The sequence below is a fragment of the Heterodontus francisci genome, chromosome 12 (genome assembly GCF_036365525.1).
Source record: "Heterodontus francisci isolate sHetFra1 chromosome 12, sHetFra1.hap1, whole genome shotgun sequence".
Classification (NCBI taxonomy): domain Eukaryota; kingdom Metazoa; phylum Chordata; class Chondrichthyes; order Heterodontiformes; family Heterodontidae; genus Heterodontus; species Heterodontus francisci.
The window spans coordinates 106,572,967-106,590,944 of record NC_090382.1 but is presented as its reverse complement, the minus strand read 5'-3'; the positions used below and the strand labels follow the sequence as shown (position 1 = coordinate 106,590,944).

The following is a 17,978-nucleotide window of genomic DNA, read 5'->3' as shown; positions in this document are numbered from 1 at the left end:
GGAACACTCACGTGACTGTCTGACAGACTGTTAATCAACTTGCAAATCCTTCGAATACGTCACACTGTTCTCCAAGTGAAGAGAGTGAAGATATGAAAACAACCTATAGAATCATAGAATGGTTACAGCACAGAAGGAAGCCATTCGGCCCATCATATCCATACCGGCTCTCTGCAAGAACAACTCAGCCAGTCCCACTCCCCTGTCCTTTCACCGTAGCCCTGCAAATTTTTTCTTTTTAGATAATTATCCAATTCCCCTTTGAAAGTTCAGTTTTTTATTGAGAACTTCTAGTGTACATTGTAAATGAAAGAAAGAATTTGCATTTATAAACTGCCTTTGACTACCTCAGAACATCCCAACTTGCTTCAAGCCAATAAAGTACTTTTGGAGTGTAGTCACTGTTGTAATGTAGGAAGCATAGCAGTCAATTTGGACACAACAAGCTCCCACAAACAGCAACATGATAATGACCAGATAATCTGTTTTTTTAGTGATGTTGTTTGAGGGATAAATATTGACCCAGGACACCAGAGAGAACTCCAGTGCTCTTCTTCGAAACAGTAGTCGTGGGATTTTTTACGTCCACCTGGGCCTTGGTTTAACATTTCATCCAAAAGATGGCCCCTCCGACAGTGCAGCACTCCTTCAGTACTACACTGAGAGCTTCAAACTGGATTTTATGCTCTGGTCTCTGGACTGTTTTAAATGCCTTGAGAAAGTAGGTTCTGTAAACATTACAAGGATACCAAGTTTACGAATTAGCTGTCTCCTGGCTTTAAATACACCAGGCAAAAAGTCAAAAGCCAAAGTCCATGACACTGCCAAGTTTGGAAAGGTTTGAAGAGAAGACATGATAAATTAAGTAGAAGTGGCTGAATAACACCAACCCTGGGCTAAAAGGCATCTTTTACATTCATTCACAAGATTGGGCATTGCTGGCAAGGCTGACATTTATTGTCCATCCCTCATTGCCCTAATAAGGTAGTGGTAGGTCACTGGTGGTGGTTTGATCCAAATGAGTGGCTTGTTAGACCACTTTGGAAAATTTCAATCAGCCTTGTGTAACTTTACTAAGTACACTCGATGGTCATGATAAAAAAATTAAACTAGACAGTTACGTGTCAACCGCGGTTGGTGTGAGACTGGAGTCACATATAGGCTGTCATGCTAGGCCCACACTTGCCAAGAATGAGGCACATTCATTTTGTCATGAACATTGATTTGAAACTGTTACTGGAGTGAGGGGAGGACTTGTTAAACAGATCAGCCGTGGCTGGAAAATACATTTGCATATTAACAGACAGTGTTTGGAAGGACAAAGCAGCCATTCCCTGACACATTCAACCCACAATTGACTTTTAATCACCAGACGTTTAGATTTAGATATACAGCACTGAAACAGGCCCTTCGGCCCACCGAGTCTGTGCCGACCATTAACCACCCATTTATATTAATCCTACACTAATCCCATATTCCTACCACATCCTCACCTGTCCCTATATTCCCCTACCACCTATCTATACTAGGGGCAATTTATAAGTCTTTTGGCTGTGGGAGGAAACCGGAGCACCCGGAGGAAACCCACACAGACACAGGGAGAACTTGCAAACTCCACACAGGCAGTACCCAGAATTGAATCCGGGTCGCTGGAGCTGTGAGGCTGCAGTGCTAACCACTGCGCCACTGTGCCGCCCTAAAGGTGGGGGAGCTCGCGTTCCAGGTTGACTGCTAAGATGGTCGAATACACAAACAGACATGGTCAAACCAACTTGGGACATGAATAATCTGCTGGGCAACTTGAGTTTTTTGAATTTGTACAAACAGTTTGGGCAGAAAGCTGTTTGCTCCTGGACTGAGAAGATCTTTCTCCTGTCTGCTCCCATCTCTTTCTCACAAGCCTCTGAATCCACTGAAGACACATGAACCCCAAGAAAGAAAAGTCTCCGACAGCGAACAAGGTTTAAGAAGAATACTGGGCCCCAACAAAAAGCAAGATCTACCTACAATCAAGGACTCTACAGTGAGCTCGAAGAACTGTAACATCAACTCTTCAGATGTTGCTTCAAACCTTTCCACTTTATTTTTCTTCTGCTCTTTTCTGTCTCTATTTGCATATGCGTATCACGTATGCATGCTAGCATGGGGCGCAGCATGTATCTGTAGGCGTCAACCGAATTAGAGTTTAAGTTTAATAAATTTCAACTTTTCTTCCTTAAACCTAAGAAAGCCTGTTTGTGCTGGTTTCTTTGCCTTATAATTGAAAAGCAGCGAACAAGGATTCACCAAGGGGGAGCTAAAAACACGGTCTGTTTAAAATTAAACCTTGTTACAGTAAGACCAGGTGAAGGCCGAAAGGGAACCCTAGACCTCTTTCTCACCTGGTCGTAATAGAAATTTGGGTGCTAGCATCAGGAATTTTATCCACAGACAAATGAGAGAAATTGGAAGTGGGAAGCCAAATTGTTCCCAATCAAAAAGAGCAAGATTTCAATACAGGTTTTCTTGTGGTTGTGTGTGCTAGAATACTAACATGTCTGCAACTGAAGCTAGTAGCTCTCCAAGCCGGGGTGAAGTAACTTGGGATAATTTAAAAGCATTGTCTATGGAGGAGTTGAGGAAAATGGCTGAGCAATGTGGGATCACTGTGCGTGGCCAGGCTAGGAAGTCTGAACTCCTAAGACTAGTGGATCTCTTGAATCTGAAGAAGCAGAAACAGGGTTAGAAGCAGACCCAGACAGGGTATTGTTAGCAAAGATACAATTGGAACAGAGGAAATTTGCATTAGAAGACAGGGAAAGGGAAAGAGAGACAGGAGAGGGAGAAAGAAAGAGCCTTCCAGAAGGAATGTGAAGTAAATGAATGGCAGGAGAGACAGAGAAAGAATATTCCGGAAGGCATGCGAAGAGAGAGAGTTGAAGCGGCTTGAGTTAACTAGGGGGCGACAGAGTAATCCCAGTGAAAGCCTGGCCAATATGGAGGAGCGTAATTCAGGGCTGGATACAAAATTGTTAAAATTAGCTCAATTAATTCCAAAATTCAATGAGGAAGATGTGGAAGCATTTTTTGTATCCTTCGAGAAACTGGCAAGGCAGCTAAAATGGCCAGCTGAGACCTGGCCTTTTTTACTGCAAAGCAAGCTCACTGGAAAAGCCCATGAGGTTTATTCCCTGTTGCCAGATAAGAGTTCATCAAATTATGAACTAACAAAAAATGCTATCCTCGGGGCATATGAATTAGTACCCGAAGCCTATCGCCAAAAGTTTAGAGCCCTCAAGAAGCAAGCTAATCAAACTTATCTGGAGTTTGAAAGAAGTAAGCAGCTGGCTTTTAAAGAGTGGCTGAGGGCTGTTAAAGTATAGCTCAGCTATGAGAATCTCAGGGAAGTAGTTCTGTTAGAGGAATTTAAAAACTCTCTCCCACTCTCCATAAAGACCCATGTAGAGGAGCAGCGGGTCCAGCGAGCCTGGCAAGTGGCCATTCTAGCTGATGAGTTTGCTTTAATTTATGTCAGTTCCCGGGGGAGAACCTTTCCTAACCACCCCCACAAATTCGAAAAGGACAAATGGTGGGAAGGTGATAGGAGCCCGAGCAGTCCTGGGAAAGGAAGAAAAGCAAGAAACACAGGGTTCTCCTCTAGCCAAAAAGGAAGGTGCTGTGAGCAAGAGTGAGACCCAAACACCTTGTGTGCTTACATTGTAATAAATCAGGGCATTTATAAGCTGACTGCTGGAAACTAAAGGGAAAACCGGTAGGGTCAATCAGGGCACACCTGCTCAATGAAGCAGGGACACTGATGGAAAGCACAGCAGAACAAGCTGTGGCTTTAACTGCAGTAAGAGTGAGACCCAGGAAGCTTACAGCTGCAAGTACAGGAAAATCTAATCGGATTCCTGAAGGTTATCAAGATTTTGTGTCTGAAGGGAAAGTAACCCCATGCCCCTCGAGTGGGGCAGGCAAACCCATAATGATTCTCAAGGACACAGAGGTCACTAGATCCCTTTTACTGGGAAAAGGCCTGATCTTTCCCCCAGAGAGTGCCATGAACACCGGAATGGGGGTGAATGGTATTGGAGGGCAGTGTATGCCTGTACCTGTACACCGGGTGCACCCGGAGTGCGACCTAGTTTCGGGACTAATGACCGTAGGGATTGTCCCTAGTTTGCGTGTGGACGGGGCTGACCTGCTCCTAGGTAATGATCTGGCAGGGGTGAAGGTGGTAGCCCCCACCAGTAGTGAAAGAAAAACTGCAGGAGGTCAGCGAGACAGGGCAGTGGCAGGAGACAGACCCCTGCAGTTTCCCTGAATGTGTAGTGGGTCAGACCATGATCAAACCAGCTCCCCCAGACGAGACTGCATTGGCACTGCAGGCAGATGACTAGGTCTGCCTGTTCGAGACTTTCTTTGGAAAGTTAGTAGACCCAGGGAATGAATTAAATGGATTTTTCCTAGCTGAGGCTCAGCGAGCTGACCCAGTATTGTGAGAGTTAGCACAGGCTGCCCAGTCTGAAAGTGAAGCAGAGGATTACTATTATTTAAAGAATGAGGTACTGATGAGGAAATGAAGTTCTCTTCACAGACCTGAGAGCAAGGAGTGGGCAGTAGTTCATCAGTTAGTGGTGCCACAGAGGTACCGGGGTGAAATATTAAGAAGGGCCCACGAGACTACAGTGGCTGTACGTGTCGGTATACGAAAGACCAAAGCTCGCATAAGACAGCAGTTTGACTGGCCAAAACTCCACAAAGATGTGGTGGAGTACTGCAGGGGTTGCCAAATGTGCCAGGTTGAGGGGAAACCCCAACCTACAGTGAAACCTGCACCCCTAAGTCCTGTACCGGTGTTAGGAGAACCCTCCAGCAGAGGGCTGGTGAACTGTAAGGGACCCCCGCTGAGAACAAAAAGGGACAGGCAGGCACAAGGCTGTCAAAAGTTTAGAAAGAGAAGGGGAAAGAGTGACCAAGAGGGCAGATTCAAGGAAGTCTGGGAGGAATCCCAGATGAAAACCCCTACTGTCTGGTCAGCCAACCCCAAAATATTTGAAAAGTTAGACCCCGCATCCTCCTATGTAAATGCAGACTCTAGAAGCACCCCACCAGAGTTGCTAACAGCATTTACAGGAACTCACAGAGACAAAGAAAGGCCTCTAGGGGGCAGAGAAACTGTGAGGGTGATGCCTCACCTAGTCAAAGTGCCATAGGGGAATGCAGTAGAGTCTGCACAAATACCTGCAGGCAGGAGTGTCCTCTGGGACAAAGGGGAGTTTAGCAAAGAATCCTCCTCCACAGTCAGAAAAAAAAGCGAACCACCCATCCCTGAAGTCAAAAGCCTTTGCATGACTCAGCAAAGCACTGAAAGAGAGTTCAAGATAGACCCTCCCACTACTGACTTTTTTACAAAAAAAATTACCTCAGCAGGAACAAAGACCCTAGGCAGCCACAGAAATGGGCAAACAGAAGAGAAACTTCCCAAAAAAAAAGAATCACATGTTTATTAGGATGCCAAAAAGAAGGCAATTAAAGCAGCACTGGCACCAAGTGTTAATAATTTTTAGGATTTATGAATGAATGGGAATGAATGACAGAAATGCATATTTCTTTTCTGTATATTACATTTTTCTCCAATCTTTTAATGAAATGCACCTTTTCTCAAATTGCATTTCATTCCACTGGGTTTGGAGGTGTTGTGCTATGCCCCCACCTGCCAAGAATGAGGCACATTAATTTTGTCATGAACATTGATTTTAAACTGTTACTGGAATGAAGAAGACATGTTGAACAGATCAGCTGTGGCTGGAAAAGACATTTGCATATTAACAGACAGTGTTTGGAAGGACAAAGCAGCCATTCCCTGACATTCAACCCACAATGGACTTTTGATCACCAGACGTTGAAGGTGGGGGAGCTCGCATTCCAAGTTGGCTGTTAAGATGGCCAAATACACAACCGGACATGGTCAAAGCAGCTTATCACATGACTAACCTGCTGGGCAACTTGAGTTTTTTGAATTTGTACAAACAGTTTGGGCAGAACGCTGTTTTGCTCCTGGACTGAGTAGATCTCTCTCCTGCCTGCTCCCATCTCTTTCTCACGAGCCTCTGAATCCACTGAACACACATGAGCCCCAAGAGAGAAAAGTCTCCGACAGCAAACAAGGTTTAAGAAGAATACTGGGCCCCAACAAAAAGCAAGATCTACCTACAATCAAGGATTCTACAGTGAGCTTGAAGAACCGTAACAACAGATATTGCTTCAAACCTTTCCACGTTATTTTTCTTCTGCTATTTTCTGAATCTATTTGCCTGTGTGTAACGTGTATGCATGCTAGCGTGGGGCGCGTCATGTATCCATAGGCGTTAACTGAATCAGAGTTTAAGTTTAATAAATTTCAACTTTTCTTCTTTAAACCTAAGAAAGCCTGTTTGTGCTGGTTTCTTTGTCTTAGAATTGGAAAACAGTGAAGAGGGATTCACCAAGGGAGAGCTAAAAACACGGTGTGTTTAAAATTCAACCCTGTTACAGTCAGGCCAGGTGAAGGCTGAAAGGGAACCCTAGACCTCTTTCTCACCTGATCGTAACAAGGCTCAGACCGGGTAAGGACAGCAGGCTTCCTTCCCTAAGGTGCATTGGGAATGGTTTAGGGAGGGAATTCCAGAGCTTAGGGCCTAGACAGCTGAAAGCACAGCCACCACTGGTGGAGGAATGGAAATCTGGGATTCGCTGGAGGCCAGAATTGGAGGAATGCAGGAATCTTGAAGGGTTTCAGCGCTGGAGGAGGTTACCGAGATGGGGGGTTGCGAGGCCATGAAGATATTTGAACATGAGGATGAGAATTTTAAAATTGAGTTGTTGCTGGACCGGAAGCCAATGTAGGTCAACAAGTGGGGGGATGGGTGAGTGGGATTTGGTACAAGTTAGAACACAGACCTGTTTAGGTTTGGATGAGCTCATAGCTGTGGAAGGTGAAAGTTGAGAGGTCAGCCAGCAAAGCATTGGAATAGATGAGTCTAGAGGGAACAAAAGGCATGAATGAGGACTTTAGCAGTAGATGAGCTGAAGCAGGGGCTGAGGCGGGGGCTGAGGCGGGGGCTGAGGAAGGGGCTGAGGCGGGGGCTGAGGCGGGGGCTGAGGCGGGAGCTGAGGCGGGGGCTGAGGAAGGGGCTGAGGAAGGGGCTGAGGCAGGGGCTAAGGCAGGGGCTGAGGCAGGGGCTGAGGAAGGGGCTGAGGCAGGAGCTGAGGCAGGGGCTGAGGCAGGAGCTGAGGCAGGGGCTGAGGAAGGGGCTGAGGAAGGGGCTGAGGCAGGGGCTGAGGCAGGGGCTGAGGCGGGGGCTGAGGCAGGAGCTGAGGCAGGGGCTGAGGCAGGGGCTGAGGCAGGGGCTGGCAGGAGCTGAGGCAGGGGCTGAGGCAGGGGCTGAGGAAGGGGCTGAGGCAGGGGCTGAGGAAGGGGCTGAGTCGGGGGCTGAGGCAGGGGCTGAGTCGGGCTGAGTTACAGAGTTGGAGGCAGGTCTTGGCGATGTGGTTGGGAACTCATCCCAGGATGTAACCACTACACAATCTTACCCAGTGGGTATAAATTTCAGGGAGACAAGAGTGAGGGAGCAGGGAACCTGTGAATGAGCGAGTTAGATAAGTAGACAGTCAAACAAGTCTTGATAGAGACACAGGATGCAGTGAGGAGGAAGGGTGTGTATTTAGATCCTAGACAAAAGATGAAAGTTCACTGTGACAATGAGTCAATAAAATAGAGGCAATAAAATCTGTGCCAACTTCAGATAAAATATAGATCCAGTAAATTACAACTATCATAATTCATCCTGTTTGAGGCTCAGAGTCTGCGATGTGTACTCTAAGTTCCAGTGTCATTTTGAACTGTCTCTGAAGCATGTGCTGTTGCACCTCCAGGTACATGTTTTTTTCCAGGAGGTCATCACTGTATTTAGCCAAACACAGTTCTTCAAAGTGAGAATATTTAATGTAAAGATTAGCGGGTGTATTGGAATGACTACAGGATATGTGCACACTCAACACACTCACATACTCATACACTCATATACACACACTCATACACTCACGTATACACATACTTACAGACACACAAACATGCAGACATATACACACTCACATACAGATTATACACACAAATGCACTCACACACATACACATACATCCATACATAGTGACACACAAGCATAAGAGGCACGGATATACACTCATACACGTGCACACACATACAAACCACATTGCATGCACACTCACAGACACACACACTAACACTGCAGGTCTAACAAAAGTGAGAAGACAAACTTTGACCTCCGACCTTCCAGTGCCAAAGAGAAGACAATTCTAAAAAAACAAGAGCAGATGGTGCTGATTGGGCCTATCTTTTTCTAAGGAGAAGACTCGTTTGATGTGAATTTGCAGGGAGGAGTTAGAAATTTAAAAAGATTGTCTGACAAAGACTGAGAGAAACAGAAAGCTAGAGAGCAGATCAAAGGACAGGGACTGCAATGTAGTACAACTCCGTAGATACAGAAACCAGGCCAGGACAATAACAGAGAGCAGCTCCTTCTGTTGTTCAATGTTACTGGCTCAGTTTACATCTCCACCTCTATTCAAGTATATTGACTTTGTTGTTGAAGGAGATACAATGGAACTCTCTCCAGATGCCCTAGGGACCTCCATCTACACCTCCCACATCAACATTGACCTGTTTGCAAATTCCCTCGACATTTGGATCACGATACCACATTCTCTTCGCCTATTCAATTTTAAAATTTTCATATTCATATTCAAATCCCTGCATGGCCTCATCCCCCTCCCTATCGCTGTAACTTGCTCCAGCTCTACCAGCCTCCAAAATTCCTGCATTCCTCTGATTCTGACCGCCTGCATATCCCTGATTTTAATCACACTAGTATTGGCGGCCGTGCCTTCAGCTGCCTGGGCCCTAAGTTCTGGAATTCCCTCCCTAACCCTCTCCACCTCTCTCCCCTTTAAGATGCTCCTTAAAACCTACCTCTTTGACCAAGCTTTTGGTCATCTGTCCTAATATCTCGTCATGTGGCTCGGTATCAAATTGCACCCCTGTGAACTGCCTTGGAGGTGTTTTTACTATGTTAAAGGCACTACATAAATGCAAATTGTTGTTGTTGCTACCTAAAGGTCAAAAACTGATAGGAACATTCAGTTTTAAATCAATGTGTAAAACTAGAGGCCAGTCCTGTATCCAAATACATTCTCTCATGACTAATGCAGTTTGCCACTTTGAGATGCTATTTTCCAGTAAACATTATTCCTTTGGTTTACAATTCTAGCCTCTGGATTCTGAATAACCAGTTTATTCTAACTGGTGCACTTGCAATAGAATTCCGTTTGGCCCCTCTCCCTCCTCTGAGCCAGCCGTTATGTTGGGATCGACAGATACAAAAGTGAAGATTTGAACACATTGCTTGAACTTAACAAAAAAGGCTAAGATCCTGGGATCCATAAATTAGAGGCAAGTAGATCAGAGAAACAAAGAAAGTTATGCTAAATCTTTGTAAGTCACTGCTTAAGCCTGAGCTGGAATATTGTGTGCATTGCTGGGCACTACACTTTCGGAAGGATGTCAAGGTCTTAGAGAGGGTGCAGAGGAGATTTACTAGAATGGTACCAGGGATGAGGGACTTCAGTTATGTGGAAAGATTCGAGAAGCTGGGATTGTTCTACTTACAGGGAAGGTTAAGGGGAGATTTATTAGAGGTGCTCAAAATCATGAGGAGTCTAGACAGACTCAATAAAGAGAAACTGTTTCCACTGGCCGAGGTTCGGTAACAAGAGGACACAGATTTAAGGTCATTGGCAAAAAAATGAGGAGGAATGATTTTTATGGACAGAGTTGTTAAGATCTGGAATGCGCTTCCTGAAAGGATGGTGGAAGCAAATTCAATAGTAACTTACAAAAGAGAATTGGGCAAATACTCCTTTTCAGGAGAAAATTTGCATGGGAAAATTGGGGTAAAAGCAGAGGGATTGGGACTAATTGGATAGCTGTTTCATAAAGCCAGCACAGGCACGATGGGGTAAATAGCCTCCTTCTGTGCTGTAAAATTTTATGATTCTGTATTATTTTGCGCAACCTGCTCTCTCTCTCTCTCTCTGATAGAATCATAGAATGGTTACAGCACAGAAGGAGGCCATTTGGCCTGTCATGCCCGTGCCGGCTCTCTGCAAGAGCAACTCAGCTAGTGTCATTCCCCCATCTTTTCCCCGTAGCCCTGAAAATCTTTTCTCTTCAGATAATTATCCAATTCCCTTTTGAAAGCCACTATTGAACCTGCCTCCATCACACTCTCAGGCAGTGCATTCCAGATCCTAACCACTCACTGCATAAAAAACGTTTTTCCTTATGCCGCCTCTGGTTCCTTTGCCAATCACTTTAAATTGGTGGCCGCCGGTTCTCGACCCTTCCGTCAGTGGGAATAGTTTTTCCCTATCTACTCTGTCCAGACCTCTCATGATTTTGAATGCCTCTATTTGCTATGTAACTAATTTTATAAGACTTTGAATTTATCATGCATACTTGGTAACTGAGATAAATGATGAACTGTACACATGCTTTGTTAATGTAATCAAATAATTTGGAGAAATTCCCATCATATTTACAAATAAAATATGTTTTAAGAACATAAGAACACAAGAAACAGGAGCAGGAGTAGGCCATTCAGCCCTTCGAGCCTGCTCCGCCATTCAATGAGATCATGGCTGATTCAACACCATTTTCCTGCACTATCCCCATATCCCTTGATGTTTTTAATATGTAGAAATCTATCAATTTCAGTCTTGAACATACTCAATGACTGAACATCCACAGCTCTCTAGGGCAGAGAATTCCACAGATTCACCACCCTGTGAGTGAAGAAATTAATCCTCATCTCAATCCTAAATGGCCTGTCCCTTATTCTGATCCATGTACCCTGGTTCTAGACTCCCCAGCCAGAGGGAACATCCTTCCTGCATCCACCCGGTCAAGCCCTGTAAGAATTTTGTATGTTTGAATGAGATCACCTCTCTTTCCTCCAAACTCCATAGCTCTTCGACACAGTTTCTACTGAGGGTATGAATCACTGGTGTGTTGCATAGAATTACATGGAATTTAGAAAATAGAAACAGGCCATTTGGCCCAATACATGCATGCCCGTCTTTATGCTACACACAAGCCTCTTCCCAACCCTCTTCATGTCACCCTATCAGCATATCCTTCTGTCCCTTTCTCCCTCATGTGTTTATCTTGCCGCCTCTTAAATGCATCTCTGCTATTCACCTCAACTACTCCATGTGGTAGCGAGTTCCACATCCTCACCACTCTCTGAATAAAGGGACTTCCCTATTGGATTTATTAGAATCCCGTCTCCTATTTTAACAAAGGAGTGCCACCCCTTTAAAAATAAATGGGTTAACATCTTTAGTAAAACAATGAAATTATGGATAAAAGCGTGTGAGTACGTGTGTGTTGCTGCAATCAGACAAAGTGACTATGGCGCTTTAAATTCAGCACAGAGATGACAGGGGAATCATCTACAAACAACTCAAAGACAATTAATACATTTTTTTAGCATTAAATTTCCATTCTGTTCTCCTATTGTTTCATTCAGATTACTGGACAATTCAGATTGCTTTATCACGAGACATGAGCTGAGCTTGCAGGAACAGACTGCATCGCAGGAATATTTCTCCTGAATGTGAAAATTAAATTACAATGTTTTCAGAGAGGACGTGGTTAAATCTAACACGTTTTATTCAGTTTTAGAAGTGTTACCTCCACTTTGAGTGCAAGGGACTGTTCACAGGCAAGTTCACTCACCCTCTTCCAATGTATTTAGCAATGGGACTTTCTGTTCAAATGCAACCAGATCACAGGTTCTACATTAACAATTATTGCTACAATATGTATAGCACACTGAGAAAACTCCAACTAATACAGAACATCCGATAGATTCACAAAACTATTCCCCATAGCTCCCCAATCTGTCGAGGAGATTTCTTTCATCTCCAACAGTTGCAAAACCTCCGGACTCGACTATTCCTGACCAGCTTCCCATCTTTCACCCTCCATAAATTCAACTCATCCAAAACTCCGCTTCCTGTATCCTAACTCGCACCAAGTCCCGCTCACTCAGCACCCACTGTGCTCACTGACCTACATCGGCTCCCATCCAGTAATGCCTCAATCTTAAAATCCTCAGCCTTGTTTTCAAATCCTTCCATGGTCTCACGCCCTCTCCCTATCTCCGTAACCCCCTCCAGCCCCACAACACTCCGAGATCGCTGATTCCTCCAATTCTGGCCTCTTGCAGATCTCTGATTTTAATTGCTTTGCCATTGGCAGCTGTCCCTTTCAGTTGCCTGGGTCCTAAACTCCGGAATTCGCTCCTTATACCTCTCTGGATTTCTACCCCTCTCTTTTCCTTTAAGTCACTCCTTCAAACTTTTCTCTTTGACTAAGATTTTGATCACCTGCCCTAATATCTCCTTATGTGGCTCGATGTAAAATTTGTTTGATATTTGTCCCTGTGAAGCACCTTGGGATATTTTACAATGTTAAAGGCGCTATGTAAATGCAAGTTGTTGTGAAACGGTCGGTTAACTGTACTGCCTGTTGTAAAATGCAGGCGGACAGTTTAAAGACATGTGGCCTCTGGTGGACTCAGGAGCTCAGTGGGGGAAGAGCGGGGCTCAGGGAAGGTCCTTTTGGAGATTCACAGTTTGTGTGGAGTCTGCTCAAGAACGCAAAGGCAAACGCGTAGGATAGTGTAACCCCCTAGAAATAATGCTGACAAGTCTCGAGGACATTTCCGCAGTGCTTTACGAGGCTTGAGAAGGGGCCTTACAAACAAAATGACATCGCTTGTGAAACAAGTCACTGCTAAGACGGGATGCTAAGAAACGATATAAGGTTTTTCTCCTTCGAAACATACAGCTGTGTTGAGGCCACCTTGCTTTCGACACAAGGGGTGGAATTTTATGCTCTCCCCCGTGGCGGGTTTGGAGGGAGGGAGAGCATAAAATCGGGTGGGATGGTGGCGGGGGTGGGGATCCCCCACCAACCATCCTGCCTCCGCCGAAATTTAATCCCGGGCGGGAAGGCCTGAAAACAGCCTTCCTGCCTCACCACTAAATGAGGTCCTTAACTGGGCAATTAACCCCTAATTAAGGGCCTATTCCCACCGCAGCTGCAATTAGCCGTGCGGTGGGCAGACCCGTCGCTGCACGGAAGCCAGGTCTGAAAAACCGTACGGGCTGTTTTCCCGCTGTGGGAGGGATGGGGGAGGGGGGTCCCTCATTAAAAGGCACCTTTAACAGGAAAGGGGGGGCCCACTGAGGGCCACTCCCCTGCTCTTGCTGCCGACCCCCCCTATCCCCCTCCCCCGTGAACCCCTTCCTGCGATACCCCTCCTGCCCTGACCTACCATGAGCCTGGTTCCAGTGCCGCTCCTCGGTATCTGATCACTGCAGCTACAGAAGCAGCCAGTGCCTCCGCGGTGCCACTGCAGCTGCTGGCCTCTGACTCGCTGGTAGCTGTGCAAGGCCGGGACTTCTGGTGACAGGATCCTAAATCTTATAGTAGGCCTGCCGCTGTCCAGTTAAGTGCCTGATTGGCACTAAATTCGGAGGACCTTCCATACAAGAGCTGGCACGGGGATCTCGGAGTCGCTTTCCCCCCTGACGTTGAGACCTCCGCCACCAGAATAAAATTCCACCCAAGGAGTTTTACTCACTAGACCATATATTGAACACAAAACCAAGCTGTTTAGTACAACCGTCATGCATCCCCTCTTAAACTCTGTGCTCTTTGTGCTGCTGATGTATACAGTTTTAATTTAGAACTTCCCAATCAAAAAACAACTTGCATTTATATAGCAACTTTAACATAGTAAAATGCCCCAAGGAAAATAATCAGACAAAATTTGACTCATAAGACGTATTAGGACAGGGGACCAAAAGCTTGGTCAAGGAGGACGGTTTTAAGAAATGTCTTGAAAGGAGGAGAGAGAAATAAAGAGGTGGAGAGGCTTAGGGAGGGAATTCCAAAGCTTAGGGCCCAGGCAGCTGAAGGCAGGGCTGCCAATGGTGGAGCGATTAAAATCAGGGATACACACAAGGCCAGAATTGGAGGAGCTCAGAGATCTTGGAGGGTTGTAAGACTGGAGGAGTTCGGAGAGATAGGGAGGGAGGGCAAAGCCATGGACAGGTTGAAAACCATTATGAGAATTTTAATACTCAATTATCAGATCCAAAATTTCATCCCTACTAAATCTTTTATTCAATTGTTGATTTAGACTTTGCACGGCCTTATTGAAATAGACTTCACAGGATATAGAAACGCACAGCACTGAGGAAGGCTATTCGGCCCATTAATCTCAGGTCGGTGCTAGCTCTTTAGAGTCATAGAGTTATACAGCACAGAAACAGGCCCTTTGGCCCATCGTGTCCGTGCCGTCCAATAAGCACCTCGCTATTCTAATCCCATTTTCCAGCACTTGGCCCGTGGCCTTGTATGCTATGGCGTTTCAAGTGCTCATCTAAATACTTCTTAAATGTTGTGAGGGTTCCTGCCTCTGCCTCTATCACCCCTTCCGGCTACCTGCTCTACCCACATTTCTCTGCAGACTCACGGAAACAGGTTCAATTATCTGAGCAGTGATATAACGGAGGATGACAGTATAAGTTTCCTGTGAGGGGAGACCAGGTCTATGGGTGTAAATATAAGATAGGTACTAATAAATCCAAGAGGGAATTCAGGAGAACCTTCTTTAGCCAGAGAGTGGTGAGAATGTGGAACTCATTACCACAGGGAGTGGTTGAGGCGAATGTTATAGATGCATTTAAGCAGAAGTTGGATAAACAGGGAGAAAGGAATGGAAGGTTTGTTGATGGGGTGAAATGAAGTAGGGTGGGCTGAATGGCCTGTTTCTGTGCTGTAAATACTGTGTAATTCTTCCCCTTATTACTACTCACACACTGGATTCCTAGCTGCTGGGTCGAACTGTTTAAAACAAATTGTAATAAATTCACAATCAATGGGCCTGAATTTCCTCAGACTCTCCATAGCTTTCTCTTGTGCTGTTGCCAATGAGGAAGTTCAAATTGTTTTTGTTTGATCCTTGGTCGACCTGACACTCTCTGGTGGTAGATATTGACTTTGTTGCGAAGGCGCTTAACGGGCAATCATAGAATCATAGAAAGCTTAAGGCACAGAAAGAGGCCACTTGGCCCATCATGTCTGTGCTGGCCGAAATTCTAATCCCACCTTCCAGCATTTGGTCCGTAGTCCTACAGCTTACGGCACTTGAGGTGCATATCCAGACTCCTTTTGACTGAGTTGAGGGTTTATGCCTTAACTGTCCTTTCAGGCAGTGAGTTCCAGACCCCCACCACCCTCTGGGTGAAAACGTTTTTCCTCATCTCCCCTCTAATTTTTCTACCAATCATTTTAAATGTATGCCCCCTCAATACTGACCTCTCAGCTAAGGTGAATAGACCCTTCACCCCCACTCTATCCAGGCCCCTCAAAAGTTTGTACATTTCAATCAGATCTCCCCTCAGCCTTCTCTGTTTCAGCCTGTCCAATCTTTCCTCAAAGCTGCATTTTTCCAGTCCTGGCAACATCCTCGTAAATCTCCTCTGTACCCTCTCTCTAGTGCAATTACATCCTTTCTGTAATGAGGTGACCAGAACTGCACACAGTACTCAAGCTGTGGCCTAACCAATGATTCATACAGTTCCAGCATAACCTCTCTGTTCTTATATTCTATACCTCGGCTAATAAAGAAAAGGGTTCCATATGCCTTCTTAACCACAATGGCGACTTAGCAGCACGTTTTAAATAACTGCTCCATTTTTATTCTCACTGAAGTCAATTTGGGAGAGATGTAAAACCAGCTGGCAACTTGCTAATCTCTATTTTACACAATCCCGCAAACTCAAAATCTACTGCCGCTGTCTCATTAAGGAGTTACCCAAGGGTCTAGTACAATATGGGCTGTGTCCCTTTCTAGCATTTAACTAATGTTAGAAGCCATGGTCCAGTCAATACTTGAACAGATCTGATTACCTCCACAATAAGTAAAACTCTGAAAGAATTGCTTTATGGTTTTATTTCATTTTGAGAGGGTTTTTTTTGTCTTGAGAGAGTTCACAGTGAAGGATTTTGAAAATTAGCAGTTAAGGTGAGATTAGTCACTGATTAGGTGACACCACATTTGAGCTAGCTTTGGAAACCTGTTGATTGTTGGAAATAGAGGGGGAGGACTGAGCGAGATGTGGAGTTGGGGTCTGGGGATGAGCTGGGCTGGAGTGGGAGAGCAGGTATTTGGAGCTTCGAGGAAGGAATAGAGAGAAAGGTTCATATCCGATGCAGTCTGAATTCTTGCAGCTCATCAGCCCACACCTTCCAGACATTTATCCATTTTCAAATCCCTTCGCGGCCTCTTCCCCATCGCAACCTCCTCCAGCTCACAATCTCTGCTCGATCCAATAATCTACAAAACCTCTCTTTCCTTGAAGAAACAAGATTGTCGCCTTCAAACACCTTCCTCCTCCCTCCCCCTAACCCCCATTCTCCCTCCCCCACACCTCGGGTCTCTGTCATTCTAGTGTTAAAATGATTGGTCTGGTTAGCTCTACCCCACCTACCAACACCTACTGAAATTTTCTGTTGGGCGATACCTTTGATCTCTCCCCACACTGCCCTACATGCCCACTGCCCACTATGAGTGTGTGCCTGTCAGCCATTTCAACCATGCAACACAGCAGTGCCACACCAACAACAGTCTACATTTATATAGCACCTTCAACACAGCAAACCATCCTGGGACACTTCACAGGAGCAGATTTGACTACCAGCTCGTTGCTCAGACATATTTCACCATAAACATCTGGATTAATGCTCTCTCGTACATCCGCAGCAGCCCTGGGCCTTGGGCTTTAGCTGAGGAAAAACCAACCGAGCTTTCCCACTCCCTGTCTTACCTTGAGGGGTCGGCTGAAGGTTGCGTCTCATCCAGTCGTAGGGATTCCGCCTCGGGGAGCTGGGGGAGAGTTGGGGGATCATGGTGCTCATGGAAGGCAGCAGGCCGGACCCCCCCTGGGGCTGCACGGGCGCAAAGTCGGAGGGGCTGAAGGCCAGCTGCCCCGGCGAGGAGGTGACGGCAGGAGCACCAGTTCCGTAGCCATGCCATTCGTCCCGGGACGAGACGTAAGGGGAGCCCCAAGTGCCAGCTGGCTGAGGGTGGTGCGGGTCAGTGTTGATCCCAGGGACGTGATGATGGTAACCAGTGAAGTCGGAATACTGAGGAGGAGGAGGAGGAGGTGCAAAGTTCTGGGGGTTTAGGTTCAAGCTGGGGTGCCGCACGGAATTGGGATACATGCTGCCTTCCTTATCCAGGAGATAACTGACGTACATGTTGGCTGACTCCAGCCTGGAACATGCTGACTCTCCACTTGCCTGCAAAGGGCGGTTTTGGTTTTCACACACAGCTCGTAACACTCCTCCCTGATACACACACACACACACACACAAACACACACACACGGTTTCTCATTAACTATCTCTTACTTAAAACACACTCTGACGTCACATCTCTCCCTCTCTCTCTTCACAAATTTGCATTGAAAGAAATTTTTTTCACTCCCAGAGATTAGAGACTGAGAACTTCAAACAGAGTAACAAAGGTTAAGGAGGAGAGAAATCCTCTCTATATCCCCTTGCCCCTCTAACCAGTGCCAGGTGAAGTGCTGAGAAAGAAAACACCAGGCTCAGAGAGAGAAAGGTTAGGAAACAACTTAACAAGTTAATTTAGCAGTTAAGTCACATCCCTTACAGTGTTCTGTGTGGTACAGAGATCCACCTTTCATGCTAGATATTGAGCGCTAGGTTAACTAATTTCCACTAAACCAGTTTTTGGCTGCGATTGCTTTTGTTCCCTCCAAAGTCAACTATT

The 17,978-nt window shown here is 45.7% G+C and overlaps 1 protein-coding gene across 1 annotated transcript in view; it reads right to left on the bottom strand.

Annotated features, from left to right (window-relative positions):
• Positions 1–17,440, bottom strand: part of cdx1b (caudal type homeobox 1 b) — a 47,500-nt gene extending 30,060 nt beyond the window's left edge. Inside the window, exon 1 of the mRNA XM_068043052.1 lies at positions 17,008–17,440. Within this exon, the coding sequence (XP_067899153.1) occupies positions 17,008–17,440 (433 nt within the window). The remainder of the gene's footprint in view (positions 1–17,007) is intronic.
• Between the last annotated feature and the right edge of the window lie 538 nt (positions 17,441–17,978).